The sequence below is a fragment of the Idiotropiscis lumnitzeri genome, chromosome 6 (assembly GCF_059441095.1).
Source record: "Idiotropiscis lumnitzeri isolate Australia: NSW breed Sydney's pygmy pipehorse chromosome 6, RoL_Ilum_1.0, whole genome shotgun sequence".
In the NCBI taxonomy this organism is placed as follows: Eukaryota; Metazoa; Chordata; class Actinopteri; order Syngnathiformes; family Syngnathidae; genus Idiotropiscis; species Idiotropiscis lumnitzeri.
The window spans coordinates 23,800,779-23,827,715 of NC_142396.1; the positions used below are offsets into that span (position 1 = coordinate 23,800,779).

The 26,937-nt window shown below is 42.3% G+C and overlaps 1 protein-coding gene and 1 long non-coding RNA gene across 3 annotated transcripts in view; both read right to left on the reverse strand.

Moving 5' to 3' along the window:
* Positions 1-1,369: 1,369 nt before the first annotated feature.
* Positions 1,370-26,937, reverse strand: part of coq9 (coenzyme Q9 homolog (S. cerevisiae)) — a 30,276-nt gene continuing 4,708 nt past the window's right edge. The window contains exons 4-9 of the mRNA XM_088298810.1: positions 14,477-14,619; positions 14,308-14,392; positions 14,075-14,179; positions 12,920-13,075; positions 2,293-2,346; positions 1,370-2,113 (exon numbers count right to left, since the gene is read on the reverse strand). Coding sequence (XP_088154936.1) covers positions 2,078-2,113; positions 2,293-2,346; positions 12,920-13,075; positions 14,075-14,179; positions 14,308-14,392; positions 14,477-14,619 — 579 coding nt within the window. The 3' untranslated portion in view covers positions 1,370-2,077. The remainder of the gene's footprint in view (positions 2,114-2,292; positions 2,347-12,919; positions 13,076-14,074; positions 14,180-14,307; positions 14,393-14,476; positions 14,620-26,937) is intronic.
* Positions 17,511-20,040, reverse strand: LOC148335940 (uncharacterized). Of its 2 annotated transcripts, XR_015844156.1 has the most exons (3): positions 18,661-20,040; positions 17,815-17,868; positions 17,511-17,734 (listed from the first exon to the last, which is right to left on the reverse strand). It is a non-coding gene; the product is annotated as an uncharacterized LOC148335940 (long non-coding RNA). The 2 variants fall into 2 exon arrangements; XR_015844155.1 differs by having other exon boundaries at positions 17,815-20,040.

Sequence of the window (26,937 nt, forward strand, 5' to 3'; positions counted from 1 at the left end):
TCATAGCAAATGCATTGTAAAATAATTAAAAAAATAAAGCTGACTACTTCGCGGATTTCACCTATGGCGAGTTTTGGGAACGTACCCCCCACGATAAACGAAGGATTACTGTAGTACAAATGAAGCTCATACTGCAGCCGCGCAAGATAGCTTGGTGTCGCGAGACCTGCTGCGTGAACTTAGGGCGCAAACGGCAGCTTTGACATCTCAAAATCGTGTTGTCTTAGATGGCAATTTCGATCCCAAAACCATAAATGGTTCAGCCGTACGACAGCGGAAAAAAGCATGTTCCCCAGGTTAACACGCGCCCCCCTCAGCATCGCACCCCACCCCCCATGCGCCCCACTATTTGCGAAACACTGAGTTAAAGTAAGCCATTTTAAACTTTAAATGAAAACTTTTGGGCCTTTTAGGGGTTAAAATAGCTGCAGCAGCCAATTAAATAAACTGGCAAATGAGTATGTGAAATGAACCAATTAACGGACTAAAGGACATCTGAAGGACTAGAAAAATATTAGTAATAATAAAATACTAATAATATTACCTGCCGAACCTGACTGACGGACTCACAAATGGACTCTTACAGTTTGGTTTGGCTTGAAAAGATGACAGACTGACAAATGATGGACGGGTACCCAGGTCGCTGATGGATGACAAATAACGGATCGGCAAAATTTAGTAACATGCCCACATCTAGGAATAATGCTGATAATCAGATTCGTCATCAGAGTCCTGCATGGGGGCGGGGTGGTAATCTAAGGTACTGACCCAGTTAGTGACGATTCCGGTGACGGACGAAAGCCCATTTCTGTCGGTGCTTTGTCAGAGTCTGTCATTCGTCAGCAAAATGGGCATCCGTTAGACGGACCTTCAGTCAGTTTTGACGGAATGCCATTCTATTGTAACTGTAATTACGGTCAAAATAGTGGTTGACGTCTAGCAGATCGCACATATGTGTGTGCCCATAATTACCGTTACCAGAGGTAGACATTCCGTCAGTAGAAGGTCCAACAGTCCATCACTGACGAACAGCTGTTTTACTGATGAATGACTAAAAACTTAAAAAAAAATAAATGATATACTCAGCACTGACGAAAGTGGGTTTACATCAGTCAATGTAATCGTCACAAACCGGGTCAAGTACCGACCTAGTTCTCGGTCCGTCTTTCACGGACACCCGTTTTGCTGACGACTAACAGAAACATGTCCCATCTGTCTCGAGTGTTTGTTCCCTGGACTGAATACAGCAGGATTGCTTCCATTGACTATTCAGTATACGTATGCTTTGCGCTTCCTATACGGTTAATGCCGTATGCACCAGACAGCCTAATACATTAATGAACTAATAAGAAGAATCAGAAGAAGGAAGGAAGGATGAGACAACAAATTGTATTTTTGAATTTCAAGTAAAAACGTTTGGGTGTTTTACAAGTTAAAACAGTGCCAGGCATCCACTAGCATGCTCCTGCTGTACTTAACATTTCAACAGATTGGCAAAAAGGTGCATGTGAAATGTATGTGAGTGTATGTGCCTCACTAATGCACTTGTATGAGTGCCCGTGGGTATGTACAAAGCTACAGAGTCAACTCATCTCTTAGAAACAATGCGTCTTTCCGCAATATGGCTGTCAGTATGGCTGTATTTTTTTTTATTTTTTGACGAATATTTGGGAAAAACCCATGAATTACTAAAGCCGTTAAAAGTTAAGTGTAAAATGGCAAAGGAATACCGTATAACAATTGTTAATATTGCTAATAAAGGGGGAACATTGCAATAAAGCGCTCTAACGCTTGGTATTGACAATCCGGTTTGTCTTATCCAAATATTTCCAAGCTGACAAACGTCAACAACTTTAATAAAATATGACAAACATAAAACCTTAAATGCAGACTGATTGTATTATTGAAGACAAATGGTCAGAACAGAAGGGTTAATATTGATGAGTGGAAAAAACGAGACAAAAGTATGAAAAGAAATGCACAGACCCCAGGCCATGTCAAATAAATATAATATTTGAATATATAATTTCAAATTCATTTTCAAACAAGAGGTTGGGATCTGTTTCGTTGTTTTGTATCATCGTCTCTGGTTCATTCCGGTGAGATTCTTCAGCTGCAGACACAAGCAAAACAAGAACACTTGTTACTGTTCAGTTGATTTACATGAGTCTTCATAATTACATTTTATGAAAAACCCTGTCTTCAAATTGACTTGAAAAGTAACTGCTGGTGTAATTTGTGTGTGCGTGTTTGTGTGTTTTCTACAAATGCTAACCATCTGAGAAGACTTACAGTTACAGCAGCTCCCATGAGTCCTTGCATCACTGCTTCGCCCGATGACTGCACCTGCAGAAAGGCAGCACACTAGTTACAATTAGTCTGTGCATGAACAGGTATTGTATTTTTCTGTCCACTGAGCTCCTTGTGGATCATATGACTGACTGTATGATAAAAATGCCTTAATAAACTATAAATGATTTATTTCACGTTTATTTCATATGTATAAAGTGGACCCCCACATACTCACGGTTCAGCACTTGTGGATTTCCATATCCACTGATTAAAATATATTTTACATTTTTTCTCGAGTGTGCACCACCCACAAAGCATTCTATTCTATTTGACTGCTTTTTGTTGATTAAGCATCACTGTCTGAAGTATCTTAGTTCCAAAGTTTTTTGTTTTTTATTGAGTCCGACTGTTCAATAAGCAACAATAGAACAAAAATGTAGTTCTAAGTCATTTCCTTTTAATGAAGAAGACAAGCAGGAAACCTTTAATCCTGTTCCTCAAAGGCCAGTTTCCTGGATGCTTTCCGTCTCTCCCTACTGCAGTGCTTCTCAATTATTTTCTGTCACGCCCCCCTACCAAAAAGAAAACAATTCGCGCCCTCCACCACCAATTTCTTTTTACATTTTGTACGAATGTACAAGTTCATTGTATATTAATGTTTATGTCAATAAAATGTCCCTTAACAAAGCTAAATTGATAAGAAATATAATTTTGAGAACTATTATTAAGAGGATCGCGAAACTCTGTGGTGCAAATATTGATGATATGACAAATATTTTCTATGCTGTAATGAATTGGGTTCTCTGTTGTCTGTTCTCGTGTTGACATTAGTGTTTCTCTGAGTTACGTTGTGTCAGATTTTTTTTTAATGCATCGCGCAACTCACTGGACTGGAGGTGTGCGCGAGCGAGCGAGAGATCCGTTGAAAATAACAGAACGAGTTGCCCGGTGCGGCACGGTGGCCGACTGGTGAGCACGATGGCCTCACAGTGAGAGACAGCATCGGGTGTGGGTTCGATAAATATCGGCTTCTCTACCACCAGACCTTTCTGGGTGAAAACTTGGACAAACCATAGAAATGCAGTCCATCCAGTATTGTGTATCACAACTTATATAAATACTTATCTATATTCATAATTTTATATAGGGCTGCTCCATTATGTATTATATGAGACATTGTAAAATGAGGGGCGGCACGGTGGATGACTGGTTAGCACAATGGCCTCACAGTAAGAGACAACATCGGTCAAGCGTACAATCCCGGCTCCGGTCATCCTGTGTGGAGTTTGCATGTTCTCCTCGTGCTTGCGTGGGTTTCCTCCGGGTACTCCGGTTTCCTCTCACATTCCAAAAACATGCATGGCAGGCCGATTGAACACTCTAAATTGACCCTTGGTATGAGTGTGAGCGCGGATGGTTGTTCGTCTCTGTGTGCCCTGCAATTGGCTGGCAACCAGTTCAGGGTGTCCCTCGCCTACTGCCCGAAGATAGCTGGGATAGGCTCCAGCACCCCCCGCGACCCTAGTGAGGAGAAGCAGTACAGAAGATGGATGGATGGATGGAGTTGCCCGGTTACGGCCAACAGAGCCGTTTTCTTTAAGAATAAAAAGTCGAGAACTGAATGGAATTCTGACGTGGTCTTTTAGAGACGCTACAATACGATTGACGTCGAGCCTCTTCGTCGTGATGACGTCATCTGTTTCCGCATTCCAATCTGAGAGCATCTGCTAAATTGCGAACGTAGCCGTCGTCTTATTTAATTTTCTATACGTAATGGTTGGAATACAACATTTCTGTTAATAGCTGCTCGCTCCCCGCCCAAACACGGTTTGAGTCCGACTTCTGTTAGAATTAGAAATTAGAAATTAGAAATCCCTTTCTTGTCATTGTACTCAAGTGTGCAACGAGATTAGAGGGCTCCCCTCTCCAGTTCAATACAACAATAATACAGACAAATATATAAATTAGATAAATAAATAAGAGAGTGCAATGGAATTTAGTACTGAATGGTGTATATAAAAACACATCACAATGCTGTTCTGCAAGGTAAGGGTGTTCTCGTGTGTGTGTGTGAGAGTTCAGAATGGAGATGGCTCTCGGAAAGAAACTGTTTCTCAGTCCATTGGTCCTCGATTTGATGCATCTGTAGCGCCTGCCAGAGGGCATCAGGTCGAACAGGTGTGAGTTTGGGTGGGTATTGTCTTTGACGATGTTGAGAGCCCTTCTGAGGCACCGGGCGGTGTAGATGTCCGACAGTGAGGGGAGAGGGCAGCCAATAATCCTTTGCGCTGTTTTGACTGTCCTCTGGAGCCCCACTCTGTCCGCCTCAGTGCAGCCGCTGTACCAGGTGGAGACACAGTACGTCAGCAGGCTCTCGATGGACGAGTGGTAGAAGGCCAGCAGCAGCTTCCTGTCCAGGTTGAATTTCCTGAGGACTCTCAGGAAGTGCAGACGCTGGTGGACCTTCTTTACCACGGCTGTGGTGTTGTGAGTCCAAGACAGGTCGTCGGAGATCTGTACTCCCAGGAACTTGAACGTGTGGACCCTCTCCACACACACGGCGTCGATGCAGAGGGGGGGCGGCACCGTCTTGTTCCTCCTGAAGTCGACGACAATCTCCTTTGTTTTTGCAGTGTTAAGGTGCAGTCTGTTGTCCTTGCACCAAGCTGTCAGTCTCTTTACCTCCTCTCTGTAGGCTGTCTCGTCACCTTCCGAGATCAGACCGACCACTGTCGTGTCGTCAGCAAACTTGACGATGGTGTTGTTGCCGTGGGCCGGGCTGCAGTCGTAGGTGTAGAGGGCGTACAGGAGAGGGCTCAGCACGCATCCTTGGGGGGAACCGGTGCTCAGCATGAGGGTGGAGGACGTGTAGGGGCCGAGCAACACAGTCTGGGGTCTGTTGGTCAGAAAGTCCTTAATCCAGATGCGTGTGAGGGCAGGGAGGCCGAGAATGTCCAGTTTGGCGACGAGGATGTCTGGGATGATCGTGTTGAATGCCGAGCTGTAGTCCACAAAGAGCATCCATGCATAGCTCTGTTGTCGTTCCAGGTGGCCCAGCACAACATGCAGAGCAGTGTCGATGGCGTCCTCAGTGGATCTGTTAGCCCGGTATGCAAACTGGTAGGGGTCCAGAGTGGGAGGAAGGCAGTCCCTGATGTGCTGGAGAACCAGCCACTCAAAGCACTTCATGATGACTGGTGTGAGAGAAACAGGACGGTAGTCATTCAGGTGGACGGCTGGTGACTTTTTGGGGACAGGAATAATGGTGGAAGTTTTCAAGCAGGAGGGGATGACTGCTTGAGCCAGGGAGCGTACATCGAAGGACTGATTACTCTGCAATTCATTTTAGCGATTAGCACGCTTAGCGCCGCCTCGTTTAGTACGCTTCTTGTCAGCGGTGTCGTTTATTTGTCATTGCGCAGCTCGTCGCTGCTGCTGTGCACGGACTTAGATTCAGGGGTGCACATAACTGGTCCGCAGGTACGCATGCCTAACAGAAATCACGGATGCGAAACGTCTAGTGATGGTGAGATGAAGCTTCTTGAAGCATTGAGGCTTTCCATGCAATTGGTTTGACTCATGTGTCAAAGCTTCAAAGGTGGTTCAAGCCCCTCTGGCACTACATAAAGTATATTGACATGCAAGGAAGCGGTCTTCTTGTGAAAAGTTTTGATTAGATTTGTACTCATTATGACATGAAATTGACATGGAAAGGGTGGAGGAAAATGCATTAAATGAGTTTTTATTGATGTGGATAAAAAATGTACGCACAAAAGGTTTTATCTCATTCATTTTTATTTTAAAAAGATGTTAGTTTGCCACTGTGGCTCAGTCTGTTTCTTTTTTATTTTTTTCATATCCATCCATACATACCTGTCTGCTAGTGAGAATATCAGTAGGGTCCAAAGCAGCAAAACGTTTACTGAACGCCCTGTCCTCTACAATAGAGAAGGGCTGGGAATCCTAGATGACCATGTCAACCAAAGCATACACCACACCATGTAATAATTACAAAATTAAATAGTGAATCAAACTTGTGTTGGAAAAACATTTCATACGAGCACCTGTGAGAATCGAACCCGCAACTTGATGGACGCCGAAACAAAGGCCTTTTTTTTTTTTTTTTTTTTGCTTGAATCTAATGTTGATTCCTTGTCGTAATTTGTAATTTAAGCCGGGGGTCCGCGCTGGCTTTTATTGAAGCAGGTGTGATTGGCAGTGCAACATTTGATATGGTACTCTTGACAGGTGTTCAAGGTAGTTGCAAATCAAAATTAACCTACAAAACAAACAGTGATTATTTTCAAATTAGCCCATTTCCAATTATTAAACCTGTATTCTTTGCCCAATTTTTTTAAAGTTACACGCAAACTTTATATGCGTGAACGAAAGCTGCTTGATAATACATATTGTGATTTGTCGGCTGTTTTATGTAATTACCACATGCGACTAAATCATCTGAAGCGATCATTGCTTTAACTGATTCCACTAATGGTTATATGTTGTTCTTGTTGTTGTATCCCATTTCTTTAAAGAAACAATTCATCCAATTAAAATATAATTAGATTCTGATGTAATTTTCTCATTGCATTTTTCGTAAAAATAAAATCAAAATGTTCCCAAACAGGAGAAACTCTTTATCAGCCTGAATGGCTCCATAACAGTGATATTAATCGACAAGCTAATTAAAAACTTCTCACAAAACTTCCCTAAATCCTCACAAAACGGGAAACCTCCACAACGTTTCATTGCTGCTTAAACTGCTTCTTGAAGCGCTTCCTGAACCGGTCACGTGATACGGCCGGTTTCGAGGCTTTGAACGTCATCACCTACATCACTCGAGCATTTTCTCGGTGCGCGCTTCAAATACTCGCTCCCAGTTTACTCGGTACACGCATCGGAGTCTCGACACAGAAGACACATGACTAGTAACGTCGTGTGCGTCACGACGCGCCTTTGCGTACCTGTACACACTGCCATCAATCCACGATCTCATCTGACGCACAACGAACAAAGTGAAATGTGCCAAAAAAACACAACAGACTTTTTGAAGCAACTTTTGGGTGTTTCACCACCAAAAAAGAAACGGCCAAGCGAGCCTGAGCCGAACAAGAGAGTATTTTCTGAAAAGTGGCTTCAAGATGTGCCGTGGCTTGAAGCTAATGATGAGCGTACTGAAATGTGGTGCAAGATTTGCCGCTCACGTTCACATCCACGAACAGAGCAAAGAGCACATGATTATTGCCAATAAACACGCTAGCCGAGAAGAAATAGCCAATAGTCCTCTTACGCGGTGGCGAGACAGACTCAACGACGAACAACGGCAAACTCTGTGTAATACTTTCTCCTTGCCTTTCATAAAGCTAAGCATGCACGGCCCATGTCTTCCTATTCAGATTTTTGGGTCTACTTTTTGATGGATCGGAGGACATCACAAAAACTGAACAGAAGATCGTTTACGTCATGTCGGTATCCAGTGACGGCGAACTTACCCCAGACTTCGTGGGACTAATTGAACTGGGTGCTTTTCATGGTGCTGTTTTTTTTTATGTTGCCATGTTTGCACAGCAGAAAATGACTCAGGTATTGCTAAAATAGATTTAATTAAATGTAAAATGTTTACTTTTGAGTTTAAACAAATGTAAGTAGCTTCAATGAACTATAAATAAAAAAAATATATATAGAACCGTGAAACTAATGTATCGAACCAAACCGAAAATTTTATGTATTGTTGCACCCCTAATAAATAAATACACATACATACATATGAATATAGATATGCCCTAAACCTAGATGAAAACTGCCGATATACCAGTGCAACCCTTTGAGAAATGATTGCATTGCAAGTAAACTCATTAATTAGTCTCCTGCTGATTCAAGGGGGTAAACACTCAATTCTCTTTTTTCAGTCTCATTTGAAGGGGTGTGTGCTGTCTTAACAGGCAAATGCATTTGAAAACATCGCACAGCACTCACATACTCTACAAGCGAACGCTTGGAATGTACTGGTATTTTACATTATCAGAATTGTTGCATGCCACACACGCATGGGCGCAGGCACAACTGTGCACACATTTCTCTTCTGGCAATCAAAGCAGTTTTTTTGGAATAAATTGTTTGAGTCCGTGGCATAGTGATGCAATGCTCTGGAAGGGAAAAAAGATCATTAATTAGTATTTGGCGCCACCTGGTGCTTCAGTGGGGTTAACGCTCTTCCGGTTCCGGCGCCGCGCGAGTGGCTGCCTGTTTACAGCAGCGTGGCTCACTATTGAGCCTTTTTCGTGTGTTTTTTCCTCCAAATACTACGCGCGGACAGGACACTGGAGAGCGGTAAGAGAAAAGGGGGAGGGCTGGCTGTGTTTGTTAATGATAGATGGTGTAACCATGGGCATATAACTGTTAAGGATCAACTTTGCAGTCGGGACATTGAGATGATAGCTGTTAGCATGCGTCCGGTCTATTTACCGCGAGAGTTCAGTCATGTGATCGCGGTGGCGGCGTACGTGCCTCCCTCTGCTAACGGTGAGACAGCCTGTGATGTACTGAATGCAGCTGTGAGCAGGCTACAAACACAGCCCCCAAATGCCTTGTTCCTTATCTCTGGTGACTTCAATCATGCTTCTCCTTCCTCCTCTCTGCCTTCATTCACACAATATGTAACATGCCAAACCAGAGACAATAAAATATTGGACCTCTTCTATGCCAACACCAAGGAGGCGTACACGTCACTGCCCCTCCCCCCGCTGGGCAAAGCTGACCACAACTTGGTTGCTCTCCTGCCTGTGTACAAACCTCTGGTCCGCAGGCAGCCAGCTGTGACACGCACAGTTCAGCGATGGTCCGGAGAAGCCGAGGAGGCCTTGAAGGACTGTTTCAACAACTGTGTGGGAGGTATTCAGCGAAGCTCACGGTGAGGACATTAATGGTCTAACAGACACAGTTACAGACTATATTAACTACTGCATGGAGAACACCATTCCCACCAGGACTGTAAGATGTTTCTCCAACAACAAACCCTGGATCACACCGGACATTAAAGCTCTCCTGAAGGAGAAAAAGAGGGCTTTTGTTTCAGGCGACAAGGACGAGCTGAAGAGAGTGCAGCGTCAGCTGAGAAGGAGGATCCGAGAGGGGAAAAAGTCCTACAGGATGCGGATGAAAGAACAACTCACACTCACATCCGAAGGAGCTCAACAACTTCAGACCAGTGGCGCTGACGTCTCATCTGATGAAGACCCTGGAGAGACTGGTCCTCGTCCATCTGCGCCCCCTGGTCAGCTCCTCAATGGACCCACTCCAGTTTGCATACCAGCCTGGCATCAGTGTGGATGATGCCATCATCTACCTGCTCCACACTTCACTCTTCCACCTGGAGAAGGCGGGGGGCACGGTGAGGATCATGTTCTTTGATTTCTCAAGTGCTTTCAACACCATCCAGCCCGCCTTATTGGGAGACAAGCTGGAGCAGGCGGGAGTGGCCAACCACCTCATCACATGGATTCACAACTACCTCACAAACCGGCCACAGTACGTTAGAACACAGGACTGTGTGTCTGACGTGCTCCTCTGCAGCACGGGAGCGCCGCAGGGAACTGTGCTGGCTCCCTTCCTGTTCACCCTCTACACCTCGGACTACAAATACAATTCCACAACCTGTCACCTGCAGAAGTTCTCTGATGACTCTGCGATTGTCGGCCTCATCACTGACGATGACGATCGGGAGTACAGAGGGGTTACGCAGGGGTTCGTGGACTGGTGTCAGCAGAACCGCCTCCAAATCAACGCTGGGAAATCCAAAGAGCTGGTGGTGGATTTCCGCAAGCGTCGGCACTCTCCACCTGCACCAGTGAATATCCAGGGAACAGACGTTGAGAGGGTCTCAACTTACAAGTACCTGGGTGTTCATCTGAACAATAAACTGGACTGGAGCGACAACACAGACGCTCTCTATAGGAAGGGTCAGAGCAGACTCTTCCTACTCAGGCGGCTGAGGTCCTTTGGCGTTCGGGGAACACTCCTCAGGAACTTCTATAACTCTGTGGTTTCATCAGTCATCTTCTATGGAGTGGTCTCCTGGGCAGGAGGCATCTCGGGCCGAGACAAAAAGAGACTGGACAAACTGGTGAGGAGGGCCAGCTCTGTCCTGGGCTGCTCCCTGGACTCTGTGGACTCAGTGGGGGGCAGAAGGATGACGGCAAAACTGTCATCAATGCTGGACAAACCAGCCCACCCATTCAATGACACTCTGAGAACACTTTGCAGCTCCTTCAGTGACAGACTTTTACACCCTCGCTGTACCAAAGAGAGATTTCGCCGCTCCTTCCTGCCGACTGCTGTCAGACTTTTTAACAAGAACATTGGGTCAGGCCTACAAACAGGAGGGCATTAGTGCAATTGTGCAGTCCTAGGATGCAATATACACTACTACTGTACTTTCAGCCAATGGTGTACTTAAATATTGACCAATGATGTATTTTGTTTACATTACAGTATTCTTATTACAATACTTCTATCACTGTAGTATTTCTACCACTGCAGGATGTTCACTATTACAGTACTTTTATCATTGCAGTACTTTTATAATTACGGTATTTCCTATCATTGCGGTACTTTTACTATTACAATACTTCATCATTGCAGTATTTTTCCATCGTTGCAGTACTTCTACCATTATAGTACTTTTATCATTGCAGTATATTTTATCATTGCAGTACTTTTACCATTACAGTACTTTTATCATTGCAGTATTTTCTATCATTGCAGTACTTTCCTGTCATTTCAGTACTCTCACCATTACAGTACTTTTATCAGTGTAATATCTTTATCATTGCAGTATTTTCAATCATTCAGTAGTTTTTATCATTCCAGTGTTTCCCCCTCTGTATAATGGACAGGCATTAGGAGTGTTTCCTTACACTTAGATACGTTTATACTGTGTATATTTGCATGCTTTTTATGAATGTCTGCTGCTAATGTTATACATTAACGGCTACATTACGCCGCCGACTCTGTGTGATCTATATCTTTGCTGCTGTAACACTTCAAATTTCCCCATTGTGGGACTAATAAAGGACATCTTTATCTTTTATCTTTATCTACATCCCCAAATGTCTTTTTTTTACCCATTATTCAGCCCTCTGTGAAGGGATTTGTACTGTAATCATGGAAAATGCATCGGGCCTGAAAGCAGCTCACAAAGGAAATTAACATCGCAAAGAGAAGCTATGCAGAAAGGCTGAGAAAACAGTTTTCTGCTAACGACTCTGTTAGGGCTGGGCGATAAACCGGAAATATACCGTTGACGAAATTTATTACAATGACCGAAATCATTTTGCCCGTGTCGGTAAATTCGGTGTGTAAAAAAAAAAAAAAGAAAAGCCTTTTTTCTCTGCGGCAATGTTCATGCCCCTTCAAGACGGCTACAGCGCGTCTAGTCACGTGACTCCACCCATCTGATCAAGAAAGAAAACAGATGACGCAGTCGTAGCTGCCGATTCAAATCCAGAGGCTTTTTCACCACCCTCAACACAACCATGCTGTGCTGAAAGCTCAAAGTGAGAAGCAAGGTTCGACAAGTAACAACAGCCCATTAACGGAGGCGACACCATACGAGAGAACGTCTCAGAGGTGGACGCGATAGCCTAGCACATAGCTAAAGATTTAGCTCCTCTAGTTACAGTGGCGCGCACAGTATTTAAACACTTCATGAAAGCCGTATTTACCGATATGGACTACATCGGGACGGGAGCTTAGACATGTCAAGCATTTTCCATCTACATCCGACTTGTGGTCGAGTCGCAACATGGATCCCTGATTGAGCCTGACTGTGCATTACATAGACGACAAGTGGCGACTGCGCACCAGAGTACTCGAGACGGCAGATTTCCCCGATGATGCACACTTGTTTGGCTTGCATTGACATTTTCTTTCATTTTATTTAGCATTTTTTTATTTGCCATTATTTATATTGTTTACAAGAGACCACACAAATCTAGGGCTTTGCACATATCATCACAGCATCTTGGTGCAATCTATTTGCAGAAAAAGATTTTGCGAGAGGTACCCTTTTTCTCCTGTTCTTTGTGACATTGTTCAAGTCATGCAAAGCAAGCTATTTGGAATGTTAATACAAATGATTTTTGTACTTTTATTTTTCATTAAAAGTAATGTGTCCCAGTTGGTAAATATGCATTTCCTGCATTTATTTTGATTTTAGTCCACGGGGGAATTTATCGTGCATTTATCGTTATCAAGGTAAAATTGCTCAATTTATGGCGATATTGATTTGAGGTCATATCGCCCAGCCCTATACTCTGTGTCAGTTACAATCTACAGGTGACCTCCCAACCAGTGAACAATAAGAGACTGGCGGACCATCTGAACATGTTCAACTGCAGATTTGAAAAGGACAACTACATCCACCTGCCACCACCACCACCAGTAACTACCACACTCACACCCCAGACTAGGGGTGTCCCGATATATTGATATTGCTATCTTTTATTTCAGTCGCCATATCATGAAATTTGGGCCCAGCCAAGAACTCTGACATACAGCATAAAATTTTAGACCAAGACGTGAAAGTTCAATACTTTTTGAAGACTATTTACTTTGTTCGACAGTATACCTGTTTGGCAGAAGAGGCCATGTCGACTATATCCTGAATGCGGTTGTCCAGGAAGTTCCAAGTATCCTGGAAGTCTGGGGAGGAATCCTGAAGCATCACAAGCTCAGTGGTGTTATAGATACCAGTCAGTGCTGCTCTTTTACTGTACCAATTCATCTATACAGATAGAAATGAAAGACAACAGAAATTGGCACACAGTCTCAAAACAAATATTACTGTAACTATTTAAGACATTCTGAGATCTCAGTTTATTAGTCACCGAACAGTCAGGTTTTCTTGTACATTTTTCATTTTTTTAGCTGTTCAAAGAAGGGCTCTATTTAAGTTTCCATTTTCTTTGTTTATTTGACAGATTGTGTTTTGGAGGCAATAAATTCATGCTGTTTAACTTCACATGATGCTCTTCTTGTGCGTCACATTGATAATTAAACCTGAGTGAACCTAGATGAGTTTAAGTGTCACCAGCTTTGGGTTTTGAGTAGTGATGGGAAAATGAAGCTTCAAATTTCCTTAATGAACCAGTTGGTGTATTTTTGAGTCCTGTCGGTGGCACTGTTGGTTTAAATAAAGGGTTTGAAAAATAGCAAGTCAGAGTGCTTTCAGCCCAATATTGAACAGAGAGTGCCTTCTACTGGAGTCCAAAACAACTACAACTGGTTCATGAAGCTGGTTTGAAGCTTCATTTACCCATCACTCGTTTTGAGTACCACTAAGGGTGCTACAGATACTTTTGAATTACGAGTTTAAAGTGTTTTTTTGCACTTTTTTAACAGAGCCTGCCCTGTGGCTGGAATTGATTAAAATTATTATTGTTTTGATCAGGTCACGAACAATAACATACATGATTAATCTAGCGTATTTTCATGACCACATTGCGCACCGTATTAAAGGGTGCAGGTATGTCAAGACATACCCTACCACTAAAACATATGCTAGCATGCATGTAGGATTGGGAAATACTGAGGATGTAATGTCTTGTTTCACAGAAGCGAGCAATGATGCCATTGATAGTGAATAAAAGATATTGCAGCTGATCCCAAAATGATCATAGATATTCCACAAATATTGGTCGATTGGATCCAGTCGTTTCTATTGGTGTAAAGTTAAGGTGGAATGTACAAGCAGAAAAGGATGCATAGAATCTGAACCACTCACATCTGTAGATCTGTCTCCAGCATAGTACCAGATGTCATCAACCAGGGTGGCAAGGTGCTCCAGACTTTTAGGAATGTTGTAAGGCAAGAGCAGAATGCTCATTGCCTAAGGACAGAGAAGCAAAGTAGAGAATCTAGTAGTAGTTTTACCTTGGTCCAAAAATCTGATGGAGAGCAAGGCAGCCTGGCCCCATGCTTATTATGGTATGTGGCAGGTCCTCTTAAACACTTTACCTGTGGCCATGTTTCTATGTAGGGGATGTGCATCCTCAGTCTCGTTTCGACAGCATCTCTTAAAAAGTCAGCAGTTTTCTTTGGTCTGCAAGACAGTCATGAAATATTTCTGGAGCAATTGACATTTGAACAGCATTAGAGATGTGTTAATGTGGTTGCATGCACCTACTCTGCTTGGCCCAACTGGACCTGCTTTTGTTCTTCAGCAAGTGTCTCTCCCAGTTGTGAATTACACTGAGCGATGAAATGCAGGACCAGGTCTCCAGCTCCATTGTAGAACATACCAGTGGAGGCAGATGACAGACCTAATGTCTAGTACCAACAAAGACACCGGCACAAGCAATCTAGTTTAACATAATGAGTTATGCATCTTGCCAAATTTTTGTAAGCCCGCCGCAAACAAAGCAATGTAGCCAAATCCGAATGTACTGCTGCAGGATTTGGCTACTCGTCGTTGAATGACTGACGGTCAGCTACTGGTTTTGCGGTCGGTGCGCGACATCGTTTCGTCACAAAAGTAAAAGCCAATCGAAACTGCACATGAGGTTTCTCACACGCACACACAAATGTTTTAAGGTAGCAACACCCAGCTAGTTTTCCCCCACCGCCAGACTTCTCTTGACAGATTGATTGAAATCTCTACACGTTTATATAACTTGTCAGTCTATAAGCAGCATACAAGACTTTTAATAACTTGGGCTTTTATCTAGGAGAGTAGTGCAATGTAGATTGGTAAAATCTCATGGGTAACAAACATGAAAAAAAAAAATTAAAAAAAGAAAAAAGAGGCAAGAATACTAAAATGACACAGAGGCTGATTAGTTGAAAGGAAAAACATTTGATTATTCTACCTGTCACTATATAGAGCTTGCATGCATATAAGAATGAGATATTCTAACAAGTGAAATATATTTTTTAAAAAATGTCATACACAGTCAACGATAATGATGACAATAATAATAACACTGTGAAAATGCAGGTACTTCCTGCGATCATTATTTCACTTTCAACCTAACTGCAGACTAGACATGCAGCACAAATTGCCTACAGAAAATTGGATTGGAATTTTCCACTCTCACAGCCACTGCAGTCTGCCCTGACAACTTGAGGACGAGACGGCAGCAGAAGCGGCAGTAGATTTAGTCCCTAAAAGTAAGTCAACATCCGAAATATGGAATTAATTCAGCCATAAAAAGGAATATACAACACACAAAAAAAATCTTCTACCGACAGTGCCTAGCCATTGTTGCTGCAACACAAGGTAATACAAACAAACCTGTCCGACCATTTGAATCATTATTACGAGCCCCCGTATAGCCAGTTCAGACTCATGAGTGGGACCCGATGTAAAACCATCTCCTCAAAAACAATGACAGACGCCTTAATTATAACACCTTATGATAAGAAGTCCAAACAGCATCGATAAATCACAAATGCAATAACTTTTCACGGGGCTAAGGACACAGTGCAAGCAACTCAACGTCTTCACGCAAGAGAGGTTTAAAAAAAAAATGATCCGCACGCTCGACAAAAGGTATAAAATGCCGTGGCGCATGTATTTCTCTCAAGTGGCCATCCCAGAGCTGCATAATAAAAAAAGCAAACTCTTCCCAAACAGAGGTATTTGAGTCATCTGGTGAAAATTTTTCTAGTTTCAATATTGCAATGTACATCGCAGCCTCCCCAAAAATCGCATTCATTTTTTCCCAATATTGTGCACCCCTACCCTCCCCCCATTGTCTGTGACAAACTGCTTCTTATATGACAATCATGCTATGTTTTTTTTTATGGTTTAAAGTAGTGGTCCTCAACCACCGCAACGTGGACCGGTACCACTTTGGACCGGCCATGGCAGGCCGCACAGATGAAAGAAAAAAATGGTTGCAGTACTTCTGGTTTATTAATTATTTGAGGCTAAAAAATACCTTATTTTGAGAAGTGACAGGCGTTTCTCCGTTAAATCCATTTATGATGGACTCGTGACTAGTGGTGCAACGAATCATCTCTGATGCGTGATCCGTTTATGATCCGTAAACACCACGTTTGGGCCGGGCACGATCCGCAGAATGGCTGGTGAAAATAGAACTGCACGATCAAGGCAACATGATTACCGTATTTTTGCGACCATAAGGCACACTTTATAGCAGAGGTATTCAATTCAAAGTCACAGAGGTCCACGACTAAAATCTCTTCCAATTAAAAGGTCCGAACCAAAGTCCGACTTCCCTTAATGTCTAGTCTATGTTCACATTGTTATATAGTTTCAATATTTAGTCATTTTCAACAGAGCGCACTTATATACGAAATATTTAGCAATGTTCCCATTAAACACCTTTGCCAGTCAAACAAATATAAGGCGTTTATTTCACATTCAAGAAAATGTGGCTCCAGGAATTTAAGGGTGCCACTTCCAGAAAAAAACAGTAAAATATCTCCTGCGGAAATATATCAAGTGCTAAGCACTGAGTTAACATCTTTTGCCTTTTTTTCTTAAATGAAAGAGTTATCAGCCTAAAAGAAAAATGGAAAGCCTAATTATCCAAGTAAAACAGGTCAACATGTTCAGTACACAATCAATAAAAATGGCTGTCCTCATGAAAAACTAATTCAAAATGAGCTTTGACACCACCTTTTCTTTTGAATATTTTTTTAACTTCTCTTAATGAGAAAAATTAGTTTGTGACTGCCCTGCCAGTGACTTAAATCTGGGTTGGAACGGAGTCAGGGACATTGGGATTTGGTAGATTATTTCACACATCTGGGTTTTGTGTTTTCCTTTAAATAATGTTTGTGCAACCGCATTTAACTCATTAAATACCAGCCATTTTCACTGGAGCAACCCGCTCAATCCCAGCGTTTTCCTGGGTTTTGACTAATATTGCAAGGCCCACAGAATATTGTATTCTAATGCTATATAGACATGGAGCACACCAAAAGAAAGATGAGACTCTCTTCTTTCAACAGAAAAAAAAAGTTTGTTTCTATCTTTTTCCATTCTTGAGCAATCGCCATTTGAAAATAGCTAAATTTCATGAAAACTCCAATCCCTGGGGAAAAAACTGAGAAAATGAGCTTTTTGTAAACTGATGCATTTCGACCATAATTTGAACTTTGACACTATTATTTATGGCTTTTATGACACCTCTAACATCTAAATAATGCATGCCTTCTATAAAATACAAATAAAAAGCACAAAACATATGTTTTTGATAACAAAATAAATTTATTTGCACATAACAGAAAACGACTGAACTGTTGAACTATGTACAAAAATGAAATACATCAGTGTCATACATACTTTTTTTTTGTGTGATATAAAATAAAACAGTTGCCTTGATGCAAGGGCACACAACATTTTTTCGATTTTCCTCGGTTGCCATCCAGTGTGTGTGACGCCATCCGGAACCACTGCTTCCTGATGCACAACCTGTAAATATAAACAATTGGAAATATATATTTATTGCTGCATTTTATTGCTGGCGTGTGAAGTTTCATATTATAATTTACCTTTCTTTGCACCAACAAGACGAGGAGGAACCTTCTTGCCGCGGGATGCACAATCTGTGAATTGTAGAAAGTTTGTATGATTACTACACCATTCAGTATTGCTTCCTCGTCGGGGAGGAGTCACGCTTGCTTGAAGTGCACATTCGCTCGCATACTTCCTAGTCGGAGTTGAGCTATGCTCGCGTCTAACTACACATTCACGCAACATATTCTTCCCGCAAGATGCATGATATGTAAAATAAGTGGATATAAGGGCTAACCACATGTTCAATTGTAACTTGCGAGCGTTTATTTCCCTGTTCGGGAGGAGTTATGCTTGCTTGGAAGCGCACATTCGCTCGCTCACTTCCTATGCTCGCGTCTAACTACACATTTACGCGACATATTCTGCGCGCAAGATGCGTGATATGTACAATAGATGCATGATGGCTAAACACATGTTCAATTGTAACTTGCGAGCGTTTACTTCCTCGTCGGCGAGGACTTATGCTCGCGTGTAATTGTGCAATAGAGCCGGCCGGACGAGGAAGTCAGCGAGCAAGCTCGCGTCTAACGACACATTCACGCAACATTTTCTTCCCGCAAGATGCATGATATGTAAAATAAGTGGATATAAGGGCTAACCGCGTGTTCAATTGTAACTTGCGAGCGTTTATTTCCCTGTTCGGGAGGAGTTATGCTCGCGTGTAATTGTGCAATAGAGGCGGCCGGACGAGGAAGTCAGCGAGCAAGCTCGCGTCTAACTGCACATTGACGCGACATTTTCTGTCCGCAAGATGCATGATATGTACAATAAAAGCATTAGGGCTAAAACCACATGTTCAATGGTAACTTGTGAGCGCTTACCTCCTCGTTCGGGGGGGATCTGGTGAGGACTCTCGGCTGCTTTGGCTATTGTCCGAAGGCAGGCGATGCAGGCCGCAAGGCACGCGCAGCCTCTTTAGACGCCTCTTTGTTGTGACGACGATGAAGCGTCATCCTCTCAACCAAAGCGTCTCCAAAGCCTTGATGCTTTTAGGAAGCTTTTTTTTACAAAAAAACATTCCTCGATCGTCATTTGCTTGGAGGATTTCATTGCTAACGCTACTAATGCGACTGCTGCTAGTGCTGCTGCTACCCACGCTGCTCTCCACGCTTATAAGTCTACCCCAGGATCCCGCCCCCCCATTTGTACCTCTGGCGCAGATTCAAGGCGAATTTTCTGCACCTCTGCCCCCTGCTGGGTGATTTTTACATGATTCACAATGCGGACAAGGCTGATTCTCAGTCAGAGGTTGCATCAGACCCTTATGTACACTATGACGCAAAAAATACAAAAAACTTATTTATACGTCTTTGGTAGAGGGCGCCATTGCTTTAAAAGACGTATTTATACGTCCAAGGGAGTAAATGAGTTAAGCACTCCTTCGCAACTTCCCCATCACTGAATGTTTTTTATGTTTCCCCCAAATCCATGATACTTTTAGTGAACATTCGTTTGCATGCCGCTGGGCTGTAAACGAAAATGTAAACATCTGTTATACTGCACTCGAAGTTCGATATTTTTGCGTGCGCTCACCTCAAACTTCAGCGGATAACTTTGCAAAAAAGGGCGGTGCTTTGTTTCGTAGTGGCGCTTCGAAATGTTGCGACGGTTTCGGAGCATATGATGCACACTGGTTTTGAATCAGCTGCAGCTAGAACAAAACTAGATATCTCCGTCCATTCATTGAAAACAACACGCATCGACCTTGCTAACTTTTTAGCAAGGCATACTGTCAGCAGCACTCTCTTCCGGTCTGTTGCGCAATTGGCAGTGGATCGTAAACAAAAGATTTGATTGGCTCAAATCAGTGACGGCTTTTCCGTATTAACTAGAATTGCAGCGCCAACGTTTGCAAATGCGCCCTGAAAAAAAATCATCATAGATTGGTCATGGGTCCAGTCCGAACCATCGGACCGCGGTCCGCCATTTGGTGATGCCTGCTTTATAGTCTCCAATTTCCCCCAAAACAAACGATGCACCTTGTCATGCGACGCGCCTAGTCTATAGACTGAACTCTCCCGGCCATCGAGCCTGTCCCTTTGGGGCATTGCAGAGTGCATTTTAGCACACCCTGCTGGCCAAGGTCTGAGACATCTATGCTACAATTTGAGTGTGACAAATACATTATGTGAATGTCTTTTCGGTGATGACGCACGAGAAAGCTGGACAAAAGGGCAGCTGTCCACAATGTCGTAGTTAGTCTTATCCAGGCATGTCCAAAGTCCGGCCCGGGGGCCAAATGCGGCCCGGGGTCAAACTTAATCCGGCCCGCAGCCTCTGTAATAAAATTAATACATTCTGGCCCGCACATATACAGTACTGAGTGCGCGCTCTTCCTAACTGCTGTTCTTAATTTACCCACTAGAGGCAGTATCACTACAAGGCATCAGCCCGGGTGACCTTTACCCCCAATTTATAAAATGGCGACAATAAACAAAAAAAGGAAAGTTGACTGCGAGGGTCGACGCTTCAAAGATGTGTGGAAATTGGACTATTTCTTCACAGAAATACGTAACAACTGTGTCTGTCTCATTTGTAAAGAGACCGTGGCTCTTTTTAAAGAGTTCAATGTCAAACGACATTACCAAACGAAACACGCTGACATGTATGACAATTTGACCGGGGAGGAACGCAGCAAGAAATTGGCGCAACTTGAAGCGGGTTTATTCTCACAGCAGCAGTATTTTGCAAGAGCCCGAGAGTCAAATGAGAATGCCACGAAAGCTAGCTACGAGGTAGCAACACTGATCGCGAAGCATTGCAAACCTTTCACCGAGGGTGAATTTATCAAAGACTGCATGATGACTATGGCGAAGAAAATATGTCCCGAGAAGCAGCAAGAGTTTGCCAAAGTTTGCCTGGCACGTAACACCGTAGCACGCAGGATTGAGGAAGTGTCGTCAGACATCAAAAGACAATTGGGGGTCCAAGGAAAGGAGTTTGATTTTTTTTCGCTGGCTTGCGACGAAAGCACAGACGCCTCGGACACTGCCCAGTTGCTTATTTTTTTGAGAGGAGTGGACAATGAAATGAACGTTACTGAAGAACTACTTGACCTGCAGAGCCTGAAAGCCCAAACGAGAGGAACAGACCTATTCTCTTCTGTTTGCGCTGCCGTGGATGACTTAAAACTCCCGTGGAATAAAATTTCTGGGATTATTACGGACGGCGCACCATCCATGGCTGGCGAACGAAGTGGATTAGCGACACTAATATGTAACAAAGTAAGTGAAGAAGGGGGTAGCGCTGTAAAACTCCATTGCATCATTCATCAGCAAGTTCTGTGTGCCAAACATCTCCAATACGAACATGTTATGAAACCGGTGATAAAGGTTATTAACTATATTCGCTCCAGAGCGCTATGCTACCGCCAGTTTCAACAGTTTCTCAGCGATGTTCATGCAGAATATGGAGATGTTGTCTATTTCACTGACGTGCGATGGCTTAGTCGGGGTTCTGCACTGTCGCGCTTCTACTCTCTTAAGCAGCAAATCTGTGAGTTTTTGGCTGAAAAGGGACAACCTATGCAAGAACTAAGTGACCCCATGTGGCTAGCTGATTTGGGTTTTCTAGTTGACATTACAAAGCACCTTAATGTCCTGAACACCAGTCTCCAGGAACCAGACGGAGTCATAAACCAACTATTTTCACACATCAAAGCCTTTGGAATCAAGCTCAAACTGTTTGAAAGACACCTGTCGCAGACCCAGCCCAATACTGCACATTTCTCAGCGCTGCAAGAAATCATAATCAGATTCCCAGAGAGCAATATCAGTGCACAAACGAAGAGGTACGCATCAGATATGAAATCTTTGGCTGAAGAGTTCACACAACGCTTTCGGGATTTTGCAGCTATTGAGAAGGACATCGCTCTTTTTTCATCACCTTTCTCCGTGGACACAGACAATGTTCCAGCCCATTTACAGCTGGAGCTCATTGAGTTGCAGTGTGACGCCGAGAGCCGTAGTCGGCACCAGCAACTTTCTCTTGCCAACTTTTACAGAGAGCTGGATAAAGGCAGGTTTCGAGAGATTCGAGAGTTTGCTAAGAAAATGTTGAGCTTGTTTGGGTCGACGTATTTGTGTGAAAAGACATTCTCTGTAATGAACTTAAATAAGAGTCGTCTGAGGACACGGCTCACAGACTCTCATCTGCGAGACATCTTGCGCATTAATACTTCTGCCTTTGAGCCAGACCTGGCCTTTGTGCTGCAGTCCAGATCTCAGTATCACCCGTCACATTAATGCAGGCAAGTCATTTGTCATTAAAATAACTGACTTAATTTTGTTTTGTTCAGTCACAAATTCAGGCAAGTTGTCGGTTTTCATTCCAGAATAAAATTTTCAATCAACATTTATATTTGATATGTCATATATATCAAATTAGTCCTGCACTTGTGGTAATCATTTCTGTTTTTCAAAAATTCTGTGGACATTGAACTCCCATGATGATAATATAATTCATGTTCATAATATAATTCATGTTCAAATATTATTTGCACTCAAGAGTATAATTACTTCTGTTTAAGAATAAAAAGCTAAGCAAATATTCAATTGCATGTGATGTTCATATTTCAAATGAACCAAAATACATGTTTGATGGTTTAAATGCAAATAAAAAAGCAAAATGTGAAACACAGAATCGCTTGCTAAAATGTGTTTGAATATATTGTTGTTTATGCAGTGAATGTCAGCCGAGGTCGGCCCCCTCCACATTTTGCAACTTCAAATCCGGCCCGCTTTGCAAAAAGTTTGGACATCCCTGGTCTTATCATTCATGTTATTGCAAGCAGGAAACATCACATGTTTAGACAACAGACTGCAAAAAAAAAAAAAAAAAAAAAAAAAAAACACCACTCACATCTCTCTAACCCAGTGATTCTAGCGGTGCGATGCTGAGGGGGGCGCGTGGGACCCTGGGGAACATGTTTTTTTGCATGGTTTTGGGACCGAAAAAGTCGATCTTGTTAAAGCTGTTTGTGCCCCTAGTTCACGCAGTGCTGGTTTTAAAAAAAAAAGTGTCGCCCTGTCACGTAGTACTGATTAAAAAAAAAGCATCGCCCTGTCGCGCAGTACTGATTAAAAAAAAGCGTCGCCCTGTCACGCAGTACCGATTTTAAAAAAGCGTCGCCCTGTCGCTCCGGAAGTGATATCTTTCGCCGCTCCTTAAATGCCCCGCGCCAAGCTATCTTGCGCCGCAGCAGAACGGACTTTATTTGAACTATATGTAAGTCCGCGCACAGCAGAAGCAACAAGCTACGTGATGGCAAATAAACGACTCCGCAAACAAGTAGCGTTCTAAACGAGGAGGCGAGTGAGGAGGGGCGAAGCGCGCAGATCGACAAAATGAATTGCTTCGATGTATGCTTGACTTTTAACAGAAGTCTAACTCGAACCGTGTTTGGGCGGAGAGCCAGCAGCTATAAACAGAAATGTTGTATTGCAACCATTACATATCTATACATAAAATAAGACGACGGCTACGTGAACAATTTAGCAGACGCTCTCAGGCTGGAACTCGGAAATGGCTGACCGACGTCAAACATATTGTAAACATTAAAAAAAAAACGTAGAGTAAACATTAAAACTGTTGCTTTATGTTATTTATATAGAATTTTTGTTTAAAACCCCCCTGGCTCTTTTTGTCTTTTCTACATTATGTACGTATTAATAACTGTTTGGTTTGTCCATGTTAATAAAGTTAAAAAAACAAAACAAAAACATATAGTAAATATTTATCACCTCATCAATATTTGCACAACAGTACTGAGTTTCGAGATCCTCACAATAGTCGTTCTCAAAATGATATTTTTTTTATCAATTTAGCTTTGTTTAGGGATATTTTATTGACAATCGAACATTAATATACAAAGAACCTGTACATTAGTACGAAATGTAAAAAAAAAAAAATGGTGGTGGGGGGCGCAAATTGTTTTCTTCTTGGTAGGGGGGGCGTGACAGGAAATAATTGAGAACCACTGCTCTAACCTGATAAGGCTGATAAAATCCCAGAATGCCTCAGTGTGATAATCTCCCAGAATGCCTCAGTACTGTTTTTATGTTATTTTTATTTCTTTTGGTGATAGGAATGGCATAATAAGAGATGCATGTTTTGTGTTAATTGTATTTCTTTGTTGCATTATTTGCTTGTATGGTGTTCAGAGATATTTATGGTTTTGATTTGAAACCATAACTCTCAGGAGTGTGGTGACCAGTGACATCCCTCCCCTGACGTAGTCAAATAGATGTGTTCTATGACATCCCTGAATGGTCTGAGTTGACGTGCTGCTACTAACAGCCACTAGCATGCGCGAGCTAGCATGCCCGAGCTAGCATGCTAACACGCGCCTCGTAGTGCGGCGCGCCCAGTCTAAGTATTAAATACATAAATAGTACCCTCAACTGGTGCTGCGCCCTTTAATACAGCGTGTCTTTTGGCCGTATAAATATGGTAATCCGCGATAACTATAATAGCAGCAGAAGAAGTTGAAACCCCACATGGATCACATCAGTCGCATGTCTGGCAGGATTTTGGCTACTTGAGGTGAAACAAGTCGTCAAATTAATGATAAAAGTTTTATTTTCAGTCACTTGTCCCGACTTCGTCATTTGAGACAAACATGTCAAGGATGCTGCAAAGACGAACATCGCTTCCCCAATGGCTACCTTCAAAATAAAGATTAACAAATAATACATTTATTCATTGATGCCAATACAATAATAGCCTTTGCAGACTTATAAAGTTGGCCCTCGTGCTGATGTAACGGCTACCGCAACTTCCGTTTTCGAGCATTCGGCTTGTTTTGATGGGCATTACTAGTTGCAATCATTTTCAGTCACTTATTTAGCCCGCTAACAAACCGCTAGTTAATTACGCCGTCATTGTGTGACACGACACAAGTCACCAGCGTTAATGGCAACTGCTGGCCACCAGCTAGCGTTAGCATTAGCAACAAGGTCCAGCTACCCCACACCTCCTCAACACCGGTTGATGGTCAGCAAAACTTATTGACTTTTATGAACTGGTCCGTGGTGGAAAAAATGTTTGGGACCAATGGTTTAAAGTAAATAAAATCTTTTTTTTTACTAACAAGCAATGTACTGAAATGTACTCTAAAAAATGGTCGAAATTGACAGGTGAAGGTGATCAACTTAGTCTCATCTGGTTCCATCCCATATACTTTTAGAGTAGGGCCGGGTGATCTGGCCGAAAAGTAGGGACGTAACGATTCACTCAAGCCCTGATTCGATTTTTTAATTTGATTCGATAGGATATATTATTTATTTATATATTAAATTGCTGCCACACTTGTCTCTGTGACGATGCAGCGATCCACAAACGAATTACACATTGATGTTTAGTGCAAGCGTGTAAATGTTTAGTGCATTTTGAATGGCACCAAAAACTATACTCTGTCAAGTTGCACTATTATTATGAAACTACCTATAAATACTAAAAGAAATACATTTTTACTTTTTTAATATAGAAGGGACTGCAATCATAAGAATAAAATTGAGGAAATGCACTGTGCTAAAGAAAACTAAAATCATCACTTGAATTGATTTTTAATTTTGTTTTTATTTAACCTATTTTTCTTCTCTAGTATACATAAGAATATCTGCACATTCAAAATGTGGTATGTACCTAAAAATGAGAGAGAGAGAGAAATCTCGAGCATGATGCATATCATAAAACTCGGAAACAACGTTGCTCGGCAAAACACAATTGTTACCAAATCAACACGCATAACTCATTTTTTTCTATATTTTTGACACTGTAAATTACTATAGTTTTATTGATGAATATTAATTATATATATACGAATATTCTAACGACCTAGCTATGTTATGTTTTATTGTCGAGTGTTACCATCAATGGCTTGTGGCAAATGCGTCATGTTGTACTTTGGGTGGTGAAATTTCTGACTTTTTCCGCCGCGGTGGGTGGCCACAAGTTAGCACTTGTGCTCTTGCTGTTTCTATGTCAATCACGCGTATATATGAACTATGTTTTGATTTTTAATACACGCGAGTTCTTTGACTAACACCGCCACAATCCACAGCAGACGCAAAATTATGTTAGCGTACCACAAAAGGGCATCGCATGCGACGTTCCAACAGACGCACACGGTAGCCTGTGCGTGCTAACTACAGCTACCTTTCAGACACAACAGTCCTTGTTGTAAATTAAATCGGGCATCAGTCGCAACGTGTTTCCTTTATAAATGCTCGTTTATCACTGCTGTGTTGCTATGAAAGGCAAGTTTATATCGTATTAAGTAATATAGCATAGCGACGCAGTTATTTCCATATAATACAATATAAGTGTTTCATATTGGTCGATAAATATATATTGACATTTTTGAAAATTTAATTTATTTCATTTTATTGTAGATGTTCACTGTTCAGTGAAAAACAAATATGTCCATTTTATTAAAATTTTTTTTACGTTAATGGTGTTTCGACGTTACAGGCATCTCCTGTGAAAATAAAAAAATACGGTAAAATTGGACAAGCATGTTTTTCACAGGACGGCAATGATATAAAACTTAATAAGGTCAACGCAACTATGAAAAAGTCAAATAAACTGGTGAATAGAAATATTAAACTCCTTTTTGCACTTCATTGCAGTCAAAGTTGATAATTATATATTTTTTTAACCTTTAACTGTTATGTGCACATTGTAATGTAGTGTAATGTGCAGTTTCACCTCCGCCGGTGCGTAAATGCTTATTATGCTACCCCAAAACAATTTTGTTAATACACCTTCATTTGTGTAGTGAACTAATACTCTCTTGCGGTAAATACATTAGGATTGACCAACCACCTTGGGACTACGTTATCATTTTAGGACACATTATTGCCATAGTCCATTCAGATTTTAGTGAGTGGGATGCAGAGCGTCGGACATGGCAAACACAAGCGCAAACTTTACTTGTACACCATGTCCCGACGTGTCGACGATGGTGTAGTGATGCATCCGCCTGACTTGTGTGCGGGCAGCGTGGGTTCAGTTCCCACTCAGTGACGTGTCTATGTTTGCCCTGTGACTGGCTGGCGACCTGTTCAGGGTGTAGTGCGCCTTTCGCCCGTGGTCAG